Source organism: Eretmochelys imbricata, chromosome 2 (assembly GCF_965152235.1).
Source record: "Eretmochelys imbricata isolate rEreImb1 chromosome 2, rEreImb1.hap1, whole genome shotgun sequence".
In the NCBI taxonomy this organism is placed as follows: domain Eukaryota; kingdom Metazoa; phylum Chordata; order Testudines; family Cheloniidae; genus Eretmochelys; species Eretmochelys imbricata.
Window position 1 is genome coordinate 101847294 of NC_135573.1, and position 27338 is coordinate 101874631.

Consider the following 27338-nt stretch of genomic DNA (forward strand, 5'->3'; position numbering starts at 1 on the left):
CAAGCTGAGGCCAAGGGAAAACCCACCAGTACAATGCATTTCAGTCTAACCTAGAGGTGACAGAGAGTCATATTGGAGAGCAAAGTCCACAGAAACCTGGCCAGCAAATGATTAAAGGCATTTTGTGCCACTGTTTTCACCCAGGAATTCTAAAGAGTATGGACTGAATAAGACCCTGAAGCTACTCAGTCATTAGAACTTAAACGAGCAGTCACTTCCTGGTCAGTTTTTCCATATGTTTGCCATTACCCCACATCTTATGTGTACTGAACTTTCATTTCAAGATAGCTTTCCTATTGGCTGGCTCAAATACAAAGAGACCACATTATCTAGGTTGAATACGAAAAGAGATAGAGTGTGCAACAGAATAGGTGTACTCAGGGTAGTACACCTCCAAAAAGCTGTCAGTCTGGCTTTATACAACATGTTAAGTAGTTGCATGAGAAGATGAAACTCTGCAGATCACCATAAAAGAGCATTTAAGTCAACATTTCAGGTAGACTCCATAACTTGCCTGAGACACATATGTTCATTAAATTATGGACATTTTTGAAAGTTTCCCTATTGTGGTTGACTCACTGTTCAACAAAAGCCTGCTGCAGCTCTGGGGCCCCAATACATACACCTGCAACATCCACAATAGATGTTGGAGTACTGCAGCAGTCACCCTACCTGTAAGGTAAGCCCTCTGCAACACGGACCACATCTATCTCTATTTATGGAGATCAGTGCTCAGCACGACAGGGCCTCAATGCTGATGGAGGCATTTCAGCACTACCATAAGATAAGTGAATAAAGAATAACCACTCTCAGAGTAATTTCTGACTGGAAGGAATGTAAAGCACCACTGGGCTCTGCAAATGACTGCTGATAGAACCGTTTTGATATGAATGCCCAACAGATAGAACAAAACTGAACCTTATCCATTCCCAGCAGTGGATTATCAACCAAGGAGTTCAGTGTAGTCTCCTATCCCTCCCATGTCTAAAGCCCAACTGACAAGGATCAATGAAACAAAAAGACTTCAGATCACATAGTATTTGGCCAGCCAAATTCAAGCTAACTCAACCTTCTAGAGAATCAAATATTTATGGAAAACTAAAAATGTTTGAACTACCACAAAAGGTTTCTCTTAACTCTTCACTTAAATTACTGCATTTCTGTCATAACAATCCTGTACGTCAAATGCTATAAAGGGTATAGAACATTCTCTACTTTCCAGGTTAAACATAATGCTGTCTAGTCTAGTGTAACAAAATATATGTATTGTTTTAGAGAAGGGGAACCTAGAACACAGAAACCCCAAGTCACTAATCCAATGCTTTAAATGATATTAGATTGTGTACTTGGACTCTCCAGGGGAAAGGCAATTACTGCTCCCTTGTGGCTGATTTATAAATGCCAACCTATGATTTCGGAACGACCTGTCTGAAGTCAGAACGTGGCAGGCTCTACATCTGTGTACAAATGGGAGGAGGTGAAAGGGGCCCCACACCCATTCATTCCCGTGGAGTCAACCATAAGGGATCAATGCTACAGTTTCTTGCTAGGGCCAGCGATTGTTCTAGCCTCTTTACAGGTCAGTGGTCCCCAAACTTTTCACATTGTACCACCCCTTACTCCTGTCTGCACCCTCCCCCACAAGAGTCACAGTCAGGAACCAGGGCCAGGAGAGGGGGCATGGCCGGGGTAAGGGAGCCAAGGCTGGGGCTGGAGCTGGGGCCAAGGCCAGAGCTGGGAGCAGAGCCGCAGCCGGGCCATGGTCAGGGCCAACAGCCAAGCCAGGAGCCGAGGCTGGGGCTGCAGCTGGAGAGTGGGGCTCTGGTTGGAGTAGAGCTGGGAGCAGAGTGGGGTTGGGTGGCGCTCCCTCCCTGACCCCAGTGGGGGCTGGCCCGGGCCCCACTGCACCCTGCCAAAATGTTCCTCCATGCCCTTATAGGGGGCTACAGTTTGGGGACCACTGCTATAGGTGATAGAAATGGTGGGATGAGGCCGAGGCCATGGGGGAAGAGAACTGGCTAGGAGTTACATGTTGCATCCTTTCAAAAAGGTGGCAAAGGTGTTCAAACTCCCTCGGAGGAAGAATTCTGTCAAAGTTCCTGTGGGGCTCCTGCTGCCATGTGGTCCCTCCAAGCAAACACTCAGATGCAAGACTGCGTATTAAAACTAAACTTCAGTCCTTCGTTCAGAGTGCGCCACCAATACGCAACAAAAATTTAAAAGACCTGACTCATGAAAAAAGGTTACAAAAACTAGTCATGTTTAATCTTAAGAAAAGAAGACTGAGGGGGACCTGATAAGAGTCTTCAAATATGTTAAGGGCTGCTACAGAGAGGACTGTGATCCACTGTTCTCCAAGTTCATTGAAGACAGGACAAGACAAAACCAGCTTAATCCACAGCAAAGGAGATTTAGGTCAGATATTGGGAACAGCTTTCTAACTATTAGGGTAGCTAAGTTATGGAATAGGCTTCCAAGGGAGGTTGTGGAATCCCCATTACTGGAGGTTTTAAAGAACAGATTAGACAAACACGTGTCATGGATGGTCTAGATATACTTGGTCCTGCCTCCACACAGGGAGCTGAACCAGAAAACCTCTCTAGGTCTCTTGCAGCCCTACATTTCTATGATTAGTAGGGCATATAGACAAGAAATAAAGGTTAGATTTAAAGTTGTGGGAGTAAAAGAAATGTTAAGAGTTTGTAACCTAAATATTTAAAAACACAGAATGACAGACACAGGGAAAACACACCCTAGGATGTTGTCTTTTTTATTATTATTTTCTAAGGACTGTATTATGCATTTTAGAAATTGGTCTCCATTCGGAAGGTGCAGAGAGGAATCAAGCTTCTATATAATTCCAAGGAAGGAAATTTGTCTGCCAAAATTTCTTCCAAGCTTCTGGGAAACAAGACTTTGAAAGGCTGCAACATTGTTTGCCTTCTTCATCTGGCCAGTGTGAACAGCCCAACTGGATTATGGCCCCAATATATAATGGGAGGCGTTCCTGTTCCATCTTGAAGATGAGGCAGATCAACGGTGGGAGCAGAAATGAAGGCAGATAGTCGAGTGACTTATCCAAAGCCACACAAAAGGTCAGTGGCAGAGCTAGAAGAGCACCCAGGTTTCTTGGCTCCCAGTTAAGTCCCCTATACACCACGCTGCTTCCCTTAATTCGCACTTCTTCCCCAAGAGCAGATGAATTCAATCAAGCTGTAAGCGCCACAAACTCTTATAACATTGTACAAGACTAAGTCTCCAAAGACTCTATTTTACTCTCTATAGTTGTTTATAACAGGTCCACAAGTGCAAGAGAAACACGTAGAAAATGGGGGGCCATTCGGAGGATAATTTAAATGGGAGTTGCAAGTCACTCAGACATGCCTTTATATGCCTTTATACGAACAATAAAATAAAGGCAAACAACCAATAATACAGATCTAAACAGAACAGAAAGAACAAGATACAACTGAATGCATTTTTTTAAACAGAAGTTCTATTCAAGGTATATGGCTAATATTTTCAGAAGTGACTAGTAGTTTTTGGGTGCTTCGAGTTTTCAGGTGTCTATCTGCAGAAATCTTCAAAAGGCCCAATTCCAGAGGGCAGGTGCTCAGCAAATTCTGAAAATCAGGATCCTTCAAGGTACATCAAAGTCTGGCATACAGAAGTTGTGGTACCCAAAATTACCTGATTCTTTTGGAAAAATCTTGGCCATATGCATATATATTTCAAAAGTAACTGGTAATTTTGGGTGCCATCAGAGTTTGGGTTAAACAGAAGAACAACAGCTTACGAATTGTGAATCAAAGATTTATATATATTTCATAGATATCTAATTTATATGGCACCATTAAATGTAACAGTAATTTATGTTATATGTTGTAACATATTAGCACACCCTCACAGCAACTTTGGGTAAAAAGATAGTTACTCTTGCAGACTTTTGTATTGTACAACAGGATGTCTATTATGGGTATTTGCCCCTTATTCCTACATGTCCCATAATGAGTGATGTGAATTAACATGCATGAGTACAAGTACACTGGATGTTCTAAATTATTTCTTCATTTTCCCTTCCTTAATGAGAGAAGCAGCCCTTTTGGCTCTTGGAAAGCCAGAATACAGGATGCAAACAACTGTGTTTGTAAATTTTGATCGGACCTTTAAAAAATAAGCTGACTTTAATTCTTGGGGTGGGGAAAAGGGAGGAACAAAAAAACAAACAGCTGACACCTGAATAAATACAAAAAAGTTTCTTTAAACTAAACGGTGTGGCCCGCTCTTTTTAGCTCACTGATTTATGTTGAATACACTCGAGGCTTTGCTCAGAAATCTCTTCCCCCAGCTACAGGTGTGGCTAATTTTATTAGCTACATTTTCCAGGCATCTCATGTACTGACCTATTCCAAGGAGTTCTCTCCAAGAGCACTTGGATCCACTAGAATACACTCAGCACTACTCTCATATCCCTAGTAAGCCAGCAATGACTGACTAATCAGCACTAAGTTCCAGCCCCAATAGAATGGCTTGATAGTGTGTAACAAAATTAACTTAAACATAAGACAAACATGCACACCATAGGACTGCACAAGCATTACAAGGGCTATATGGGATTCTTAAACTAAGATGATAGGAACACAGGATTAATTTTGCATCTGTTCCATCAATAAACAAGTATAGAGAGAACCAAACACACACTGAGACAGAATTTATTTTCATATATTAACCCCTCCTTGCATGTTTTTTTCCCCCTATATGAAACTCTCTAGGGAAGTCCCGAAACCATAGATGGCATAGAAGAGGAAAGCTGGGAGCATCAATAGCAGTAATACACCCTGAAAATAGATGTGCCGGTCTTCAGAGGACTTTACAGTGAACTAAAGAATTGACTCTGAAAATTAATTTTATCCACTGCAGGTTTAAATTATCAAATGCATCGTTTCCACATTTAGTAAAAGAAACAGTTAGTTACTCAGTTTCTACTCCTTTTGAACCCTGGGAATAATGAATTCAAGAACTGTCCAAAATTCTTAAAACTGGAGTAGTAAGGCTGCCTTAATTTTCCCAGATTCCTAAAGTTCCTGCTCTAGAAAGCAGTGCTGCCCACAGATCCATTGGCTAAAAACCTTTGACATCATTCTCCATGCTATTATCATCACTGGCTTTAATGGACTTACACTGTCACAAAACCATTGTTTCTTTTCCAAATCAGAGTCTTGAAGCAGGAGAAAATATTTATTATAAGAAAGATCTGTAAGCATGCTCTAATACTATCTCAGCAAAAGCTATGAAAAAATGAGTAAAAAGAAAAGGAGTACTTGTGGCACCTTAGAGACTAACCAATTTATTTGAGCATGAGCTTTCGTGAGCTACAGCTCACTTCATCGGATGCATACCGTGGAAACTGCAGAAGACCTTATATACACACAGAGACCATGAAAGTTTCATGAAAGTTTGTTTCATGGTCTCTGTGTGTATATAATGCCTTCTGCAGTTTCCACGGTATGCATCCGATGAAGTGAGCTGTAGCTCACGAAAGCTCATGCTCAAATAAATTGGTTAGTCTCTAAGGTGCCACAAGTACTCCTTTTCTTTTTGCGAATACAGACTAACACGGCTGTTACTCTGAAAAAATGAGTGATTTCTTTAAACCAACAGTAGTGCACTCTTACTATGTAAACTGTACTACAGTGCAAGCTTTATTTTCCAGTTCTTCAGATACATACCAAACACTTCATTATCTTCTGAGGATTGCTTGGGTAGTCTGGCTGCTTCGGGGCTTCCTTTATTTTCAGTTTCCTCCACTTCCTCCACTTTTGTCTCCTGTAACACAAATACTTCTTTAGATATACCATTTGAGGTAGCAACTGCAAGGAATATTATTGACATTATTCATCAGAAAAAGACAACCAAAACAGAAAACCCAAAACCCTCTGAAACAAATATTTCTCTTAAATATGTTTTTTTATGAAATGGATATGTTCTTATGTAAATGATGAAACAGTGCTTTTATAATTTCATGCACATGCATGCATATATACAGATGTATAGAAAATAAACCACAGAAAAAACAGAATTTTACTATTTTCATGAGTTTGGGGCAATCTAATAGCTCACTGGAAGCTTCCCTTCTTTCTGTCCCTTTCTAATTATGTGGTGGTAAACCCAAATTGATGCATCTGCTCTGCATTTTCACTAGGGATTATTTTATAAAGAATTTTTTTTCTCCCACTACCTTCATTGGAAGCCATTTTAGTTAGTTATGGTTACTGTCAGCAACATGCTTGCATTACTTGTCTTCACCCCCCCTTTGCTAGTTCTGCAATTCAATGTTATATACTGTCAAACTAAAATTACACGCTCTTTGAGACAGGTACTCTCTCTTCCTTTAAGTCCGGGCAGGACCTAGCACCACAGGACCTCAGTCTGTTTAGGGCCTCTACGTCACATTGTGATACAAATAAACAGCAATATTGATAATAGTATTTATACAATTGTAATATGTGATGTCACATGCCTTTCATCCCCGCCACCGTGACAGTGAGTCTTCAATGATGGAACCAGTACAGTTCTGCACCACACAAGGGGGCTGGATTTGGGGAAAATGCACACTCCCTGTGCTCCACAAAGAGCCCATGCTTGTGAGCACACAAGGAGACTTGCGGTAACACTACCAGACCCTTGCAGTCAGTCATTCAATAGGCACCTACTTACTGGCTGCTTCTTCCCCGCTACACCCCCTTCACATATACAGAGCCCAGAGTCCATTTCTGGGTGTGGTCCGAATGGAAGAAGGCTGCTGAGCCAGGCACTGAGACATCTGGACAGAGGGGAGAACATGAGGGATAAGGGGATGGCTTGGGGAGGAAACCACCACACACAGTAACTAGGAATATATGGACCTTTGACATTCTGCATAGATTTTGTCCATTACTAGGAGTATATCTACACAGCACCATAAACCCGGGTCCACAGAGCCCAAGCTTGTGGATGAAGGGTATGTCTACACCGCAGTTAAAAAAAAACCTGCGGCTGCCCCGATCCAACTGACTCAGGCTCTCAGGGCTCAGGCTGTTTAACTGTGGTGCATACGTTCGGGCTCCAGCTGGGGCCTGGGCTCTAGGACCTTGTGAGGTGGGAGGGTCCCAGAGCTCATGCTAGAGCCCGAGTCCGAAAGTCTACACCACCATTAAACCGCCTCTTAGCCTGAGCCCCATAGCACAAGTCAGCTGGTACGGGCCAGCCACGGATGTCCATACCCTCAGTGTTTCCAAGCCAATGCTTGAGTGTCCACACTACATTGTAAACTGGGCTAACAAATGCAGGGCCCAGGTCTCACAGATGTGCTAATGCATCCATACCTCACTACATAGACCTTCTGACTTGGGTCTGCAACTTGAGCTGCAGACGCACCACAAAATGACAGGGCTTGGACACAAGTCACAGTGGGACACAGGCTCTGATCCACCCAGTTAGCAGGGACACAGGATCCAGACCCTGAGTGCCTGCTGACCCGAGTCTGCCTGATTTATATATGGAGGGAAGGGGAGCCTGGGCTTAGTATGCAGTGTAGACATACCCTATTTGTTTTTCTTGTCCATTTAGACTGTAAACTCTTTAGGGCTTAAATCATGTGAGAAATCCTGACCCCAGTGAAGTCAGTCGACGGCAAAACTCACATTAACTAAAATAATACCAGGATTTCCCCCATGTTTTCTTCCATGCTTCTACAGAACCTAATACAATGGGGCCCTCATCAAGATGGAGGTCTCTGGATGCTACTGAAATACAAACTGTTAATAAGGAGTGAGACTAGCCAAATACAGCTCATTTTTCATTGATAACCAGTTTTATCAGGTTTAACAAGAGATCTCAAAACAGCAAGAAGAAATTCTATATGTATTTAGGAAATTTAGCAAAACTTGTTCATTTTATGTGTGAACTTTACAAAGTGTTCACCTTAAGATTAGTTTAACAGCTTTTAAAACTGACAGTTCTGTAATGGGAGCATGCTGTGCATTCAGTTCCCATGCCAACCTCATTACTATGTTCCTCACTGACTGCTAAGTAATAATAATGACAATCACAAACATCCAGCTTATAGCATTGTGTACTGACATTGTATATACCAGTCAGGTACTCAAAACAGATGCATGCAGATAGGAAGTCTGGCATGCATAATCAAATATTTGGAAAAGGGCCCAAAATGACTAATGCAGTATTAAGTATTTCTGGAAAGGGTTTATTAAGAGCTAAAAAGAGAAGAGAGAAAAACATCAAAAGGCTTTTACCCTAATTTTTAAGAGTAGACCGTATTAAACTACTCAAATAGCTGATCACTGAGAATACTATTCAATATAAAGAACTGGATGATTCACAGGATTAGTAATTAATTAGACACAGGATACTTCACTTTGAGGACACCAGCTTTGGCACAGGTCAGTAATAATGAAGTATAATCTGACGACTTCTCAGTGGCTAATATGAAACAAGCTGATGGAATGTATCTAAATTCCTAGTAGACTGATTCCCATATTCCAATTTGCATCTCGACAGTCTCAACAGATATGCCAAGGACTGACTATGCATGAGTGTGATTCAAAGCATCCTGTACTCTCACCTTACATTCTACTGTAATAATCTTGCACAAAATATGCTTTGGGAGGTATCATTTGAAAACTAATAATGTACCAGCCAATATCATCATGGTGGAATGCATGCAGCAACATTATACGTAAAGTTATGAATTCTCTCTGAATGATGCTGGTGGCACATGTTTGAACCCATGCAGCCCCATGTAGGAAGAACTAGTCAAGCATGTCTTAATGGGATGTGTGTGCACTTAAGCTGTAGACAGAATCCTCAGACAGCAAGCGGGGAAAGAAAGAACAAAGAAAATCTGCACTGAAGCATACATAGGTGAAAAGAAACAGCCTGAAGCCTCCTCCCTTCTTGCTCTCAGCTTGAAAGAACTTTCTCTTGGGGTCACTCGCAGGAAAATGCATTTCAAAGGGTGACTGAACTATAAAATTGATGGGCATAAACATCCCAGGTGGTTCTCTCTCTCTTCTCACCTGTTTTCACTCTCCTGCTCTAATTGTGGGTGAACACCCCCTCTCAGCTCTCTTCTGGTTCTTGCGGGGCACTGAGAAGTGCGAGCGCTGCCGGTTAGCCGTGGTGGAGGTCTTCAGTGCTGGGGAGTGGCAGTGCAGAGGATCTCTGCACCCAGAGTCCTTTTTCAGTGCCACGGTCTCTCTCATAGAGGCCAGTGCACTCTGAATCAAAGTGCCGGGCTTGGGGTCCGACACAAGCTGTGCCGGCTGGGGAGGCCCACCACTTTAAGAAAGAGTCGTGCAGATCGCCCTTGGGCCAGTGGCGGATTAAAGATTTTGCCGCCCATAGGCCCTGAAATAATTGCCGCCCCCCACCCCTGCCCCAGCTCACCTCCGCTCCAACTCCATCTCCGCCTCCTCCCCTGAACGTGCCACTGGGTCCTGCTTCTCCCCATTCCCTGCCAGTGCTTGTGTGCGAAACAGCTTCGCGAAGGAGGGGGGAAACGAGGGGGGGAACGTGGCACGCTCAGAAGAGGAGGCGGGGCCAGGGCAGGGATTTGGGGAAGGGGACGAATAGGGGCAGGGAGGGGGTGGTGAATGGGGGCAAATTAGTTGGCCTAGGCGTTAATACACTGCTGCCCTGGGCATAGGCTTCTGGCAGGACCCGCATGGTTTGAACCCGTGAGACAGAGGCATGCCCCAGTCCCTAGGACAGGAGAACGCAGTGGGTGAAACCCCAACAGAAACTTATCTAACTCTACAAACTACTTGAAATACTAACACTAAGTTAACTATTTACAGGTACAAAGAAAAAAAGTACCTGAAAAAGTAGGGGATCGCTTGCCGTAAAAAGAGGAAAGTGCAGCTCCAACAGCCCTCCCAGGCGGTAAGAAGGAACTGAAGAGGTAGCGGGTTGGCAGGGGCCTATATACACCGCCATAAAGCCACGACTCCAGGGGGCTCCATAGCTGAACAGACGGATATCGCTAAGGGAAAAACCTTCCAATAAATGTACACGCGGCTCGCACACACCTATTTGGAATCGAGATGAGCAAGCACTCGAAGAACCAACATTACTGGAAGCCAGAGTATGACTGGTGTATGCTGAACAGGCCACTGGGGTCAGAGCTGTTGGACCAGGGCTGTAGTTAAACACAGTCACTCAGGATGTGATCTGCATGCTGGCAGGCTGTGAGCAGCCCAAGTTGGATGCTACAACAGCAAAGCATCATGAGGCACCCAAGATCACAGGGCAGGGGTGACACAGCCCTCAATGGCCTGGATTGCACCCTGGAACGTCATATGGGGTATCACTTGAAAACTGATAACTCACAAGCCAATACTACCATGGTAAATATATGCAGGAACGTCATATGTAAAGGTTATGAACTCCCACTGTATGATGTTACTTGTTGAAAATCAGAGAGCCTTGGCTTAGCAAAAGTTGTTAAACAGGTCTATTCTAAAACAACGGAATGTCTGTTTACTTCAATTTACATACAAAACCTTAAATTTAATTTAGCAAGCTTTAGTTCTAGACTTAGATGTGTTTTCACTTTTATTTGCTTGTAACCATTTCTAACCTTATCTCTTATACTTTAACTCACTTAAAATATTATCCTCTTTTGTAAATAAACTTGTTTTACGATTAATCTAAACCAACAGTGCTCTGTTTGTACTAAAGTGAATGTCAATTCCAGTTAATGTGGCAAGCTGGTGGGTTTTGTCTCCTTCAAGGAGCAAACAGATCTTATTATCTCTGAGCCCTGGTCTACAATAGGACTTTAGGTCAAATTTAGCAGCATTAAATAGATGTAAACCTGCACCCGTCCACACGATGAAGCCCTTTATTTCGACTTAAAGGGCTCTTAAAATCAATTTCCTTACTCCCCCCCTGACAAGTGGATTAGCGCTTAAATCGGCCTTGCCGGCTCGAATTTGGGGTACTGTGGACACAATTTGACGGTACTGGCCTCTGGGAGCTATCCCAGAGTGCTCCATTGTGACCGCTCTGGACAGCACTCTCAACTCAGATGCACGATTGTTTGCCGTTGCTCTGACGCAGGGAGGGTCGACTGAGATCACGGCTTACAGGGTTGGCTTCAGGGAGCTAAAATCAACAAAGGGGGTGGCTTTACATCAAGGAGTATTTCAGGCAGGACTTCACAGAGGGTTCCAATAAGAAATGGTGCACCTAAGTTATTGTTCTTATTGGAACAAGGAGGTTAGCCTGGCCTCTGATTGATACATGGCTAGATTTACCTCGCTGCACCTTCTCTGTGAGTGACTGCAGTGTGACCTAGAGGAATGAGTGCCCTAGACAGGGGAGGGGGGGAAGCAAATGAGTACAAAACAAATCTGGTCTATTTCTTGTTTTGATCCACTCCATCTATCTTTTACATCTTTGGCTGGCAGCAGACGGTGCAGAAGGACTGCATGCCATCCACATCTCATGGCTGCTCGGCAGAAGATGGTACAGTACGACTGCTAGCCATCCTCATCTCTTGCCTGCCCGGCAGAAGATGGTACAGTACGACTGCTAGCCATCCGTATCGCCTGCCTGCTCACCATAAGACGGTTCAATAGGACTGACTGCAGGACTAAAGAGAATGACCTGGTCAAGTCACTCCAAATTTAGTCCCTGTGCCCATGTCTGCCCAGGCGCTCCCAGCTGACGTGGCCAGAAGCACCTCGGACACGACAAGAACGGCTACCAGTCGTACTGCACCGTCTGCTGCCAGAAGGTAATGGGTTGCTGCTACTGTGTAGCAATGCCGTACCGCGTCTGCCAGCACCCAGGAGACATACGGTGACGGTTACCTGAGCGGGCTCCATGCTTACCGTGGTATGGCGTCTGCACAGGTAACTCAGGAAAAAAGGCGCGAAACGATTGTCTGCCCTTGCTTTCACGGAGGGAGGGAGGGAAGGGGGGCCTGACGATATGTACCCAGAACCACCCGCGACAATGTTTTAGCCCCATCAGGCACTGGGATCTCAACCCAGAATTCCAATGGGCAGCGGAGACTGCGGGAACTGTGGGATAGCTATCCACAGTGCAACGCTCCGGAAGTCGACTCTAGCCTCAGTACTGTGGAAGCGCTCCGCCGAGTTAATGCACTTAATGCACTTAGAGCATTTTCTGTGGGGACACACACACTCGAATATATAAAACCGATTTCTAAAAAAACGACTTCTATAAATTCGACCTTATTCCGTAGTGTAGACATACCCTGAATGTTGCAGGAGAAGGACAAGACTTATGGTTGCCAGCCCTCCAGGACTGGCCTGGAGTCTCCCGGAATTGGCATTGATCTCCTGGTGACTATTGAAAGCAATCCGGGAGATTTTAATAGAATATTTAAAAAAAATCATATTATGTCATATTTGGGGGGGGAAATCTCCTGGAATAGCTTCAGTCAGAGTAGCAGCCGTGTTAATCTGTATTCACAAAAAGAAAAGGAGTACTTGTGGCACCTTAGAGACTAACCAATTTATTTGAGCATAAGCTTTTGTGAGCTACAGCTCACTTCATCAGATGCATTCAGTGGAAAAAGTCAGAGTTGGCAGCCCTAACAAGACTACACATGTCTGGGGCAGTTCAGTATTGGGGCTGTTGGGGTCACCTTCTAATATGAACCATGTCTGGTAAAGACAAAAAATGCGTTAAGTATGATAACTGATGGCAGGTTGTTGGATTCAAACTGGCTGAATCAGAGCTGTACAGCATACCGAACACAGAGTACATGGTGGCTGCTAGTCGTGTGTATGTCCCAGGCAGGGAGCCACAAGTAGCAGAAGCATTTTGCGGCATTCAGGGTTATAATACAAGTGGTGACAATCTCTCACTGGTCTCAGCTACACTCCAGAATGTGACAAGGGGCCCTCAGGTTTCCAGGTTGGGGGAATTCTAAGAGAGATTGCATTGTTATTTGTGCTGAACCTGTTCTATGAACAGCTGATATCAACAGACATCAGCTCTATAAGGCCCTAGACGGGGACATGGACAAGAATGCAAGTCTAGCACAAGGCAGAGCAGAAACCATTAAGTACACCTGCATGACAGGACTTCTTCCACAAACATGGAAATAAAATTTTACATAATATTTAAATAAAAGTATTTATAAGAATATTTAGTAAAGAACTTGATTACTGGCATAACTGAAATTTGCAGCTTTGTATAGAAACAGAATGGTCCAGTGTGGACCAGATGCTTTAAAAGCATTTTTCCCTTACAGAGAAGGAATTTAAAATCTAGTTTAGCCAGCTGTTTTAATTACCCACTCTGGTGTCCTAACATGCCCCCGACCATCTCCTTCTGCTCTAATGAATAGAACTGTGAAAACATATTCCCTCACATTGCCTGAGCTGTGCCTAGAGGGATTCCTTCATCCACAGCCACAAAATGTTTGTAGTAGATTTTAAAATAAAGGCACATTATGTAAGTCATCTCTACTGTAACTCTACTGAAGTGAACCGTGACCTTCAGGTTGGATTCAAAATGCAATTTTTGGGGCAAAATATGCTTATTTTGTATGATTGCACTATAAGACCTATAGCCCTCTCCCCCATTTAGGATGAGATTTAAAGAAGGTAAAACATTTAGGCCCTGATTCACAAAAGCATTCCTCTTCAGGAACGGTGCTTAAATATTTGCTTAACTTTAAGCACATACTTAAGTTCCATGAATTAAATCTGAGATGTGGTTAAAGTGCTTTTCTGAACAGAGATGGACTTAAGCACATGCTTAGGGTTCCTGAATCAGGATCTTAATCTTCACTTATGCACAATCACACAAAGTCTTGGTGCCCATGCTCCATTCCACTGTGACAAAAGAGCAAAATTGCATAGATTGCTGAGACAAAATTGATATACATTTGTTATGCCCTACCTGAACAAGTCCAAATTTCATTCCAGAATTTTACAAAGACCCTAACACACAAGCCAGTGCCCCTGGGTCATGATAGATGGTAGTGACCAAAACCCTTGAATATACTTTATTTAGATTCAATTGTAAGAGAGTTCTCTCTTTGAAAACTATTCAGATGATCCCCTATTATGAAACAGTTGTAAAGAAAGAAGCATCTATTCCAGCAGAACTAGTTTCAATGAATCTGTACACAAAATAAAAGCCAGGCTTAATTTAGGTTAAATATTTTCCTAGTTTCACACACCAGCAATTTTTTTTTAAACTCCTTGTTCCCCCACACAACAAAAGAATCCTTGCCTTGCCCCCCACCATGGTCACACCCCACCATGCATTAAATGTAAATGAACACTATTCTCTATTTTTATAAGCAACTTTTTATTTTGAAAATGGCTATTGTCAAAAATTATTAAATATTTGCAATGAATTCCAACAAATTCCAAAGTGAATTTACAAAGGAATTCTCGACCAGGCCGGCAATCACAGGGTCACCAAAAGCTTCAGAGGTGTAATTTATCACATCTTGAGGACCTAGCTAGAGATGGATCTGGGTGATGCTTGATCAGCAAGGAGGCCATGCCCCTTTGGGATTTGCCAGGATGACGATGACAATGACGACATTTGCAAACAACCAACCTAGGCAATTCCAATAGTGATATGGAACTTCCGTGCTTTTTTGGATATACATTTATTTACCACACTATAATACATAAAGCTATTTGAGAATTAACATTCTGCTTCTATCAGTGCAGATCTTGAGAATCTTCCTTGATTCAGTGAGGAATGTCTTTTGACCAGTGTAAGCTATGAACAGGTTCATTCTGCAGAGGCTACAGAAAAAGACAGACAGAAACATGAAGTATAACACAGCTACATCTGCTGCAATTTATTTCCAGTGGAAATGTAAGGAGTTCTTGTGCTAGTGAAGTTGCAGTCTGGCTCATTTTAGCAAGATTTTGTAGCTATGTTGCTGGCTCTGTATCTATACCAAAATGGATATTAGTTTGGTCCATTTTTTTGCCCCCGAGAGCTCCACACTTTCCTCTCACTTCATGCACAGAAAGATTACTCCAGGATTTGTTTCTGTAAAGAACACCAAAACGTATGAATTTTGGAATTCAGATACTAGATGAGAATATTCAGAAGGTTAGTATTGTATACAGCAGTGTACTGAAGAAATCATTTTTGAATTTGTATTTTGCTTTTTTATTATTTTACCCTATCTTTCATCATCAATCAGCCTTTTTACTTGTTTATCTCAGGGAATTCAAATAATACATTTAATTCTTGTGCCATCCCAATAGCATCAACAAGAATACACCCACAAAAGTGACTTGTGTCAAGAATTCTAACTGAGCCAGACATGTCAGTTGAAGCATTCTGGCAAGACCTTCCTGACAGTCCACTTCAACAAGTACATATACAAAACTGACTGGCTCAAAATCAAATTATAGGGCTGCACATAATTTAGCACTGTGGTAATGCCTGTATGCAATTCCAAGTATGTTGGTTTCAATATTTTCCACATCTCTAACAGTACAGCTTGAACATTTTTCAGTTGATAATCAACTGCCTTCTCAGATTCAATCATGTATTACTAATGAGTTCCAGCAAGTACATAGCCATGACTCCAAAGATTCTATTTCTACACTAAATAACAATGTTGGTGAAGAGGCATACATCACAAAGCTTCTGAGAATTGCCTGAGCAATTTCTGAGGAACAGGTTCCAGTGACAAACGTTCATTTTACAGAAATTATATGGGACATAAATAGCTCTAGACTTTGGCACTTTTATGAGACTGTACATGCTAGTTTTATTTTCTTTGCCAGTACTATCACCATCTTTCCTCACTAGTCCATAACACCCAAATTACGTTCCTTCTGAAGAAACGTCTCTGTTAATACTAGCCCTGTTCACAGAATACCAGAAAATGTTCCCTGATGCTTCAGTCAAAGAGATGTCCATGAACCTCAGGATGACCCACATCTGTTTTGTGATGAATGTTACGTGTACAGTCCAGGACCACAGAACAGTTTTAAACTTGGTCACAATTGTTATTGTGGTCTTACTTGCAACAAGAGGAATCTTTTTTTCTAGATGGCCTTCCTGAAATAGTGGTCAGATCTCCCCTGGTTCTTTATCCAATGAACTCACTCAGATGTTACATTTTCAAATTCTGTCATCATTAACTCAAAAAAATCCCCCATTTCTTTGAATATAGGCTCTTACAGATATTACATAAGACCAAGTTCCATCCCCCCCCCCCACACACACACAAGGTAACGTTAAATGAGTTCACACCAGTACATTATTTCTCTCTCAGTGATATCTTATGCCATTTTACAGAATTCTAGTCTCAGATTCTTACCATTGCTTTGCATTTTTAAGATATTTCTAATGCTTTCAGATTTAGTTCAGTATTTGGATATTTCCTGCCAATCATTAAAGCCTCCAATGTCATGATGAGTTTCAGTCTCTCTCAATAATTTGCAGGAAAAGTGAAATAATGGAATTTGTTTTAAACAGTGGGTAAACCACATTCGCTGGAATTCTCCCCCACACCATCATTCCCAAATAGTTTACTGGTATAATCAATCTCCTTCTCTCTTCATTCACTAGGAAGTCTGATTTTCACTTCTAAAAGTTTGTATGCCCCACACTTGAGCCTAATTAGCTATGGTATCACTATGTGGCTAAGTTCCAGGATCCCCCAGTGAAATCTCAGATCAGGTCCATCAGATCAAAACGGACATCCACTGTATATGCAGTGAATGCCACTATCAATAACGCATTGTATGAGGTGCGTGAAAAAAAACCTCATCAAGCATACCATTTAACAAAACAAAAGTTCCTCAGCGTTAACAATTGCAGTTCCCCACTGCATTGAAATCCCACGTTTTACACTGTGGTGCTACAGTTGCTAATTTCACCAACCGCCCAAATTCAAAGAAAAGACTCTAAACAAAAAGACTACAGACTCTATAGTACCACAAAGACCAGCTGTGATACATGCTGAAAAGGGACATCTCCCCAAACCTTGGAAGATAGAGTTAATATATTTTAAATTATATTTGTTCTGAAAGATACCAAGAAGCCACAATAAAACTGCTGAAGTCCATCTCCTAGGCAAATTGCTTCCCCTCATCGTTAGTTCTAGACATAATTTCCACCATTGCTACAGTATGCCTCCAAACTTTCTATTCCCTATTATCCTGTTGCATATTGACTTCTCCAATATGCCAACCTTTTGCGGAGATATAGATATATATATATAGAGAGAGAAGTATGTCTTTATATCAAATAGACTTTTCTCTTCTGTTTTGCAGAAATTTCCTGATTGTATTCAAGTTCTTTTATTTCTTTTACATTGTGCTAGGTATTTGCCCTATGCCACTCTGTACCAATATACTAAATATTACAATTCTCACAGGAACAGGTCTGAATTGAAAAAGAGGCACCTACACAGACTCACCCCGCCTAAAAATAGCTATGTGAATGACTGGATATTTTCTTTGTGAGGAATCCCTTTTTATGTTAGTTTTAAGAAATCAGGAAGTATCTTAGTCACAGAAGAGTGACTTTCTGAAACAAGGTAAGACTTCAACATGACACAAGATGTGCTTTGTTTTAAATAACCTGTTTGAATTTTAAGAAAACCACCCATCATACATCTATTCAATTGTATACATAAATTGTGAGAACGTACAAAGGAAGTTGATTAATAGCAACTGAATCATAAGAAATTCAAGCTCTAAACAAGTACAGGCAGAGATGCAAACCACCACCATCATACCCTCATGCATAGCACTGAGCAATAAATAGACTTTACATGATTTTCTGAGGATCAGAGTGGAGACCCCCATCAACTAACACTACAACTAAACTGCACGCTTCTTTTGGGGTAGTACAGAGTATGTACCTGGGTAGCGCCGCCCCCGCCCCCCTGCCAGCATAGGTTTAAGTAGCCTTTCCCCGCCTTCCCCCCCTGCCCCCCCCCAATCTTTTCCTCACCACAGTTAAAGGCTCTGGCAGTGGGGAGCAGCTGAAGCCTTTGCCTGACATGCACAGCTACACATCATAGCATGGATGCAGTGTGCTATTCACTGCAGAGTCTAATCACATGTCCACTACATGCCATCACAGATGCTCAGATCCAGGGACAAAAGAGCAAAAGCACCACATCACCTGTTTTTAACTGAAGTGGCACATACCATACAGGGAATTAAAGATACAATTTCTGGTGCTGATATTGATCTGAAAGTGAATGGGGAGCCAGTGGAACATCTGGCGTGCCAGTGTAATAGGTGACCTGAGACTAACATCACTGAACAAGCACCCGGTTCTGCATCAGCTATAGTGACTGAGTGGTCTTCACTTTGCAGCAATCTAATTTGGAGGTCACGTGATTGAGTGCATCAAGGGCCACATCAGAGAGAAATGGCCATACTATTTTGGGAAAAAAGCAAGAGGAAACAGGCATTTCTAGTCACAAAAGTCTCCAAGTGTATCTGGGGAAGTGAACCTCTTTTACAAAGAGTGGGATAATCTCCTGTACCAAGTGGATAGACAGGCATCATTTCTGCCAGCTGAATGCTTCCACTAGCCAACCATACTCTCCACCTTATCTGGATTGAGTCTTCGTCAGCTGTTCTCATGCAAGCCCTTATTTTAGCCAAATAACAATACTCTGCCCTCTACATTGGATGAAAAGAAAGTGTAGGCCATGGGTCATCAGCAGAATGATAACACTGCAGCCCAAATTGTCTCAGTATGTTTTCTAGTGGCCTTACATACACACTTAACAGGAGAGATGACAGCAAAGGACTCTGTGAAACTGCTCCTGAGCATTCGTCCAGTGGATGAGCAATTGCCTTTAATACTACTATCTGGGATCTCTGTGAACGGTAATAACAAATACCAAGAGCAATTCTCTTTCCTCCAGCCAGGATCAGAGTCAAATCAATGGTATATTGCAGGCTGCTGATTAAATCTAATATGTCCATTCAGACTCTGACACTTATTCTTCACTAGGAGATCATCAACCACTGAGACCAGTGCAATCAAAATATAATATCAAGTAGGATTGAGAGCAGTCAAGGAAATCTGAGGACCCTAATTTATCCAGATTGTCACTCCACAAACTTCTCAATAGCCTTATCCAAAAAGAACAGGCTAAAAGTGTGTGTGTGTGTGCAATAGTTAAACAGATAAAGCTTCAACATTAGGATTATTAAAAGAGGGGAAAATAGCAAAGTGAATTGTTATTTGAGCTAACGTTTGCCATACATTAAAAATTCAGGCCTAAATTGTCCAAAAATGACTAATGGGATCTGGCTTTGTAAAAAGACATAGGAAATTGCAATATAAAATCCCAAGAACAAAAAGTTGAACAAAAAGAACAAAGAGACAAATCAATAATAGCTAAGAAATTACAGCTACTTACAGCTGCTCCCATTTCTCTTTTGTGCCTAAGAACTGCAGCACACACAGTGTGAGGACAATGTAGACTAAAATACCTCACGTGCTGTGACACTGAAACATAAATAGGTGAGCTAACAGGATGCCATGGGTCATCACTTTGCTTTTACTGGTTCAATCAATTTTCACAGTCATGGAACAAAACACCTTGAAAATTCTTTCAGAGATCCCAAAAATATAAATATGTGGCAAGAAAGGTTTTTTCGCACCGATAAGACTATATATATAAAATGTAATTACCCACAAAAGTTTGACTCCTAACCTATACAAGCCCTGAGACAATAAATACCTATGCCAGAGAGAGCCATGAAGAACTTTAGGCATGTAGCAAATACAAACATCTGCTGCATGTTTTATTTTAACTTGATATTTCTATTTGATCCAACCCCTCCCACAGTGTTCTAACAAGTTACAGTAATGTCATAGGAAAAATGCTCAACTATGGATTCCCTCACTTGGGCAAAAATCCACATGATTTCACTGAAAAGTTTTGCCTAAGTAAGGAATGAACTCTACGCTATCAAAATTCATCCAAATCATACTGTAAATAAATATGTAAATATAGGATTTTGCAAACATTTTACCTTTAATTAATAAAAGCTGACAATAATGCACAGTTACTTTCCTTTCATATCCCATGTTGGAATATGTCAATTGGTAAGAATGATATTCTGTTCCACATTTTCCAACAATGAACAGTGCCTGAAATATCTCCATTGGCTATAATAAAGAGGTTTTCCCCCTAGTATTTATATACTGATTTACACCAACTGAGAATTTGGCTCACATATTTCATATCAATATGGATACAGTTTTAGATAAATGAGTTGAACTGTTTTTCCTTAAATAGGCAAGTGAGGAAAATACTGAAAACTGCACACTCCACAATCAAAAGCGAAGGTTTAAGATTTTCAAAAGTGACTAGTGATTTTGGGTGACATCTCAGTGTTTAGGCACTCAAGACACCCTAAGAAAGGGCCTGATTTTCAGACATTGGATGCACAGTATTTGTGAAAATCAGATCATTTTCTAATGTCACAACTTGGGGCACCCCAAAATAGAAGCACCCATAATCACAAGTCACTTTTGAAACTCCTGCCATTTATTTATAAATTCAGCAGGTTCAATAACTACCAGCTATTGATTTCCCTGCTTTTTATATGACCAAAATAGGATTGGTCAAAAAGTGATTTTTAACATTATTAGTGTGATCAATTCTTTCTAAAGGAGACACATATAGCCAGAGGACCCAAAACAAATAATACACACACAATTTTTTTAAATTCCATTGAAGGCCAGTAGCTCTGCTTCTCTTCTCTCTCCAAGTCAATGGAGTTGCATCAGATAATATGAACCTTAGATACTCAAATGTAGTTCTGAGTATATTCCAAGGGAATAATACAACTGTAAAATAAAAGGGCATGCTTTTTTGTTCTGTAATTCAAAGGGGTATGGAAGGAAGAGAAAAGAGAACTGCAAACAATTGGTCTTGGAAAACATATTTTTGATTCTTTTGCCGCCTAAAAGGTCTCTCTCTGCTTCAAAAGGACTCCACACAGTGGGTAAACAAACACAAATTCAGCCACTTTCCTCTGGCATTATTACCTATGCACACACAAAAGGATTCAAAGTATGATAGTAACCCTGGTCCCAAAAGCTTTAATCATAAGATTAGGCAGCAGCAACAGCTACATATACTAACTTACACTGACAGCAGGTTGCTGAATCTTTTATTTTAACAGCAATATCTTATCAATTTCTAAGAGACCAGTCCACCTTTCACATTTTAAATCCCACCACCACATTCAACTGGAGATTACACAAAAAGCAATTTTAAAAAGATATTTTGTCTAGCAAATCCTCAACATTGTGTTCTGAAACAACTTCAGTTGATATTCTACCACAGTAGTCAGGAAATCTGAGCAAAGGGAGGTTTAAACTATAAGAGCCAGATTTTGATCTCAAACTCATGGCAGCCTGGTCTCAGAGGCTGTCTCCCGCACAGTTGCAGGACCACAGTCCTTAGGTAACAGTACGTTAGTGTCACCAATAGTCATGTGATCAGAAAAGGTGCCAGGTCTCTCAGACTTTCCCCCACAGCAAGAGCAGTCCATAACATTTTTTAGGCAAATGTCAGGACTCTGGACCAAAACATATGAGCAACACAGTTCGTTGTCACTAACGTTTAAATAAAACAAGTTATTAGAATATGGGAAAACACCCAGAATGTACTTTAACTGCAGTTTGGTACTAAAAGTTTTAGGACATCATCCAAGGCTCCTCAGATGAGTGGGAGTCATCCTATTAACAACGAGCTTCTGATCAGACTTTTGGAAAGGAAAAAAATATATATTCTTAAGATTTAAAATTAACGAGTTACGTATAAGCCATGGCTTCACAGAGCCTTGGAAAATTATTTAGTTTACATAGTGCCGAGTATAGACAGGGTCTATAAAGCTTACACTCTATGGGCTCAGCTGTGGTTTTGCCATGAGCTCTGAGAAAGTGGGAGAGAGCTGTTCTGCATACCACTACCACCACAGGGGCAGACCTATACTCCTGAAGCATTCTTCTCCCATGTGGCTGTACTAGCTGATGCATTTGGTTTGGGAAAAGCCAGGGTTCTGCACATTATTGCCCATCTTCATGGGAAAGGTGAGGGATAATATAGCAGCTCTGTGGCACAAGGGAGCAAGGGGTTGCTGCATATGTAGTAGAAATTGCTTGACACGCCCCATTATAAGACCCTGTTCAAAGTGGTTAGAACTTTATAAACTTTAGCCATATTAGCTGAAGTTTTCCATGCCAAGTGATTTAAAAAATATATAAAAAAGCTTCAGCTAAAGCAGTTCAGCTGTTTCCGAGAACAAGATTAAAGAAAAAACACATCACTTCGCCCATGTTCACAAATTCTTACCACCATTTCACTGAGAAGCTCTAGTGCCTCCATACTTGGAGGTGGGGTCTTGAAATTTGGCAGAGTCCCCACCCTGGTGTGAGGGATGTGCCCTTTGCCTTGCGCCTGTGAAAAACCATGCCCCAATTTGTCTAAGTTTTAATCCTATGAAAAAAAACAGTTTGCACACACTCAGTAGGGACTTTAAGTCAGAGTTTGGCAGCTAAATTCTCTGAAGACTCAATCAGGGCTGAGCATGCTCTAGCTCAGGGATGCAGGGGCTGAAGAGGACTTTCCTGGTAAATTTCTGCTCCCAGCTGCTATGAGCCATGGTGGCATCACAGGAACTGAGAGCAGGGAAATTCTGTCTTTTGTGGTCAATGGCCCCACTGCAGGAGGAGGCAGCAGTCACACTGGAATCCAGAGAGGCGTGAGGAATGGATAGGGGGAAAGATGAGGGAGTTGGAATAGAAGCAGAAGGGGAGGGAGGCAGGAGCCAGAATGAGGAGTTGGATAGGAGCTGATGGGGAAGAGGGGTAGGAAAGGAGGTAGGCGGGAGGGAAGAGCTGCAGGGGTGGATAAGAGAAGAAGGGGACAGGAACAGGAGCCAGGGTGGAATGGTTATGAGCAGAAGAGTACAGAGACAGGTAAATGGGCCTGTAACCACTATAGCACACTCCCTTACATAACCTAGAATTGAACCCAGGATTCCTCAATCTCACCATGCCTCTGCTGTCAGCAAATCTCTCTGCAACACACTGACAAAATGACCCATCCCCTTTTCCGGCCTCTTTCACGTTCAGGATAACAACCTATTACTAATACTACTCCTACATTACCTCAAGCGATAGCGATCCATGCTGTACATCTAAAGGTCTAAGTCCTGCTGATGTCCCTATCTGTGGATTAATATGGTTCCCCATGATGGAATTTCTGTTTTCTTCATTTGGGGTTGTTTGATTTTGTTTTTTTAATTAGGAAATTGCGCGCGAGCGCGCGCACACACACACGCACACACACACACAATTAATTAGAAGAACATGATTAAGGTTGCAAAGTCAAGCACTTGAAGTTAGCAAATGCAAGAATTAAGTTTATCTGTGCAACCATAATGCTATCTCCTGGTGCATATGCATTATGATCATATACATTTTTCCCCCTCCCTAGGACCTCTGGAGCATTCAGTGCGCTGGACGGACAGAGCTCAAATGGATCAGGACTGTGTAAGGAATGAGGCTTTAGTCTGTGGGACCTCTGCTCCATTTGTTGCAAAAGTTAGAAGGTGTGCAATGAAAGAAGTAGGGAATTATAGGAAGAGAAAGATGGTCTCCTGTCCTGGAGAACTGGATTCTATCCCTGCCTGTGCTACAGATTTCCTGTGTAATGTTGGGCAAGGAATTTAAACAAAACTTTTCACATTTTTCTACTGTGTTCCTCATTTTTTGGATGCCCAATATGAGATACTTGGGGCTAAATTTGCAGAAGTGCTGAGCACTCACAAATGCAACTGAAATCAACTGGAGCTGTACTTCAAACATATAAAATGCCAAAAGTATGCTGAAAAAATCACAGTCTAGAGGGCTCAAGACAATTTTTGCTCTAATCACCATGCCTCAGTTCTCCACCTGCACACTGCCACTCTGTATCTCGGAGGGGTGTAGTGAAGATAACTTAATTAATGATTATGAAGCACTCACATAATATGCCCAAAGGACCATTAGAAACACCCATGAAGGAATCAGTAATTATGTATTCAGAGCAGAATTTGGATAGCGTGTATTAAACGTGTCTGGGGTCATGAACTGAACATGACAGAAATATTGACTTGACAAGTTAGTCACTGAATGAAGCACGGGACATGTGGAAAAAATAGTATGGGACCATGCAGTTAAAAATTATCATAGAGCATACACATGAGGGGGCTGAACTGATGTCGCACTATCAACCGTATTTCTGTCATTTCCTAACTTTTAAGTGCTTGACTTTTCGTCATTAATATTCTTTTAATGTTGGGGTTCCTTAACATAACTATTCTTTGTTTGTAAACCCTACCTATTTACAAGCACTTTTTAAACAATACAAATAGACTCCCTGACTCAGAGAGTGTACAGTCTTTGGACTTAATCCAGTGAATTCATTAGAAGTCTAAGGATTCAGGCACCAAAGGCAAACAAAAATGCCATAACAAAATGTAATATGGACAAGCACACGGCCTGGATTTGGTCAGGCCCTTACATGACCTAGCCAATTCCTGCTCTCCTTACCCTACACAAACAGCATAGCAAGAAAAGTATTGTAGAGCCCAGGAGCACTCGCACTGAAACATATACACACTACTACACAAACAGCAGATCAGATGAATATTGGGTGAAGAGATTACAATGGGCCTTGTAAACTGAAATAATCACTTTAATCTTGTAGACCTAAATTAACACAAAAATAAAATCCCAACCAACAAACCCACCCTACAAAGAGAAAAACCTCAGTAGGCCATAAAATATATTAAAAATGCACATCTAAAGAGCAGATGTGTTACTGAACTTTTCCAGCTGTCATGCACTATTCTGGGAACTGTCTGGATTAATTTTGATACTTGGGGATCAATAATATAATACATCCCCTCCTAATATAAAGACACAAACAATGCAAAAGAACCCTCCCCACCAAACACTTCACTATAAGAAAAATGAGCCAATTAAAAGCAAACAAGCAAGATGGATAGAGAGGGCCAACCCTACTTCCCTTTTTGGTTTCCTAAGGTTCTTTTATACAGATGGCTTCAGAAGCCAGTGTCAGGTGAAGAGTAAGCCCTTACTGAGGTAACCATTCCCCCATATGGTGCCTCTGTATCAGCAAGATCACCGTGCTTAATTGAGCAATTATACTGTTGTTTTATAATATTTATTGAGATGTTAGATACCCAGTTCTCCTCCAGATGTGCAGTATAGCCTGCTCCGAAAGTCTGTATCAAGCACTCAGTCAGGTCCAGTCCTGTAACCGGATATATCCAGACAAATGTCTGTATCTGCAATGAACCCCATTGGTTTCAACAGGACTCCTCACAGGAAAGCAGGACTGAACATATGGGTTTAATGGCAGGAGCAGGGGCTGAGAAAAGGACATTTTGTGGTGCTCCCAGAAGTGAAAATCAGAACTCTAGACTCCAGATGATGGAAACGGACTTTCACAATAACCTTACTACCTACCTACACAGAAGAACTGGCTTTTGCATGGGCAGCATGGTTAATACATAGGGAACAAAACTGTCAGAGACTGTGTAAAGGTCATAACATCTATGACTCATGCAAAAGCAAAGTCTGTTTTATTTTTCTGGTTTTGTTTTTTGAACTCAGTGGAGAAACAATACTGATAAAATGATAACATGGCTGTTAAAGCATATGGCAGAGCAATGCACTACAGTTACCAAACGCAACAGCGCATAGGATTACAGACATCTGTATGAATGTAAACAGATTAAGCTAAATCTCCGGATAATCATTGCAACACACAACAGAAAGGTTAACAAAAAGTGGCAATATTAAATAGAATATGTTAGTACTTTTGTACAAACAGTAAAACTCCCACATCTCTCAGAAGGGAATAGGGAAGTCTCAGAGGTAAAAATTACCAACGATGAAATTACAAGTGCTGTATAAATGCTCACTCTGGGCAGGTCCCCGGACAGATTTTCTAATGATTTATTTTTAGGCAACTGCACCATCAATGTTTAGTTGACCCTTTGACGGACTGCACTGTGCAAACATCAATTAATCCTCAGATAGACCCCTTTAGACGGATAAGAAAATAATACTCTTCACTGTTCATAGACGGAGAAAGAGACACAGACGGAGGGATTTGCCCAGACCACACAGTCCATCAGTGTCAGAGCTGGGATTTGAATTCAAAAGTTTCTGTCTCCAAACCATTACTTGCTTTTCAGTGTGAAATACTTAAAGCAGGCCTCCTGTGGAGAAGGCTGCCCTCTTCTGGTATGTACATTAAATAATACCATATGGACTAAGAGTACAATATGAATGTCAATGTTTACAAATGAAAACATGTTAATATTTACCTAAATTCAAGTAAAAAAAAAAAATCATGAAAACGTGTTCCAAACTAGCAACATACTACATAAAATTTAGTTCTTTAGCAACAATGAACAAGTTTTTTATATCTGTAAAGTAGAAAAAATAAAGCAAAACAATTGATTCTCTATCTTATATATTACTATGAACTTGAGTTAAGGCAAGGATTGTGTGTCCGGGAAATGATTCACTCAAATATCATACCTGGGAGTGCCTCCCACTCCCAGGTGACAGCTGATTCATCTGCAAATAGACACTATTACTCATCTGGAAATAGGGAAGGTTTTTCTACTACATGAATAGGTTTCAGCTACATTACAAAACAAGACCATGACAAGAAAGCATTTTTCTTTCATATCTTCCAAATAGCCACACATGTATGCTTCATTATACAAAAACTGCTCTCACCCCTTCTGAATGTCTCAAGGGCAAATTTGAGGAAGCAAGGAAGCACTCTTATAATATACTGTGGTTCCAGAGGATATGAGAAACTCAGCGCCAGATTAACTCTCCTGTGAGCCTGGGGCTATTAGATTTTGTGGGGACCCTGTATACTTCCTTGGAGGGAGTTTGGTGCAGGAAGGGGCTTGGGCAGGGGATTGAGGTGCAGGAGGGGGATTCTGATCTGGGGCAGGGTGTTGAGGGGTGCGGGAGAGAGTGCGAGGCGCAGTCTCCGGCCAGGAGGCGCTTACCACAGGCAGCTCCCAGCCAGCGGTGCAGCAGGCGTTAGGCTGCCTGCCATAGCCCCATTCCTCTCCTGGAAGCGACTGGCTGCTAGCACGTCTCTGCGGCCCCTGGGGAGAGTGGGCAGCGGGTCTCCACGCGCTGCCCGCGCCCGCAAGTGCTGCCCCCGTAGCTCCCATTGACCGGTTCCCGGCCAATGGGAGCTGCGGGGA

The 27338-nt window shown here is 41.8% G+C and overlaps 1 protein-coding gene across 1 annotated transcript in view; it reads right to left on the minus strand.

The window, feature by feature from the left end:
- The window catches only part of MBP (myelin basic protein), a 171171-nt gene that overhangs the window by 81701 nt on the left and 62132 nt on the right, over nt 1-27338 (minus strand). The window contains exon 4 of the mRNA XM_077810528.1: nt 5730-5826. Within this exon, the coding sequence (XP_077666654.1) occupies nt 5730-5826 (97 nt within the window). The remainder of the gene's footprint in view (nt 1-5729; nt 5827-27338) is intronic.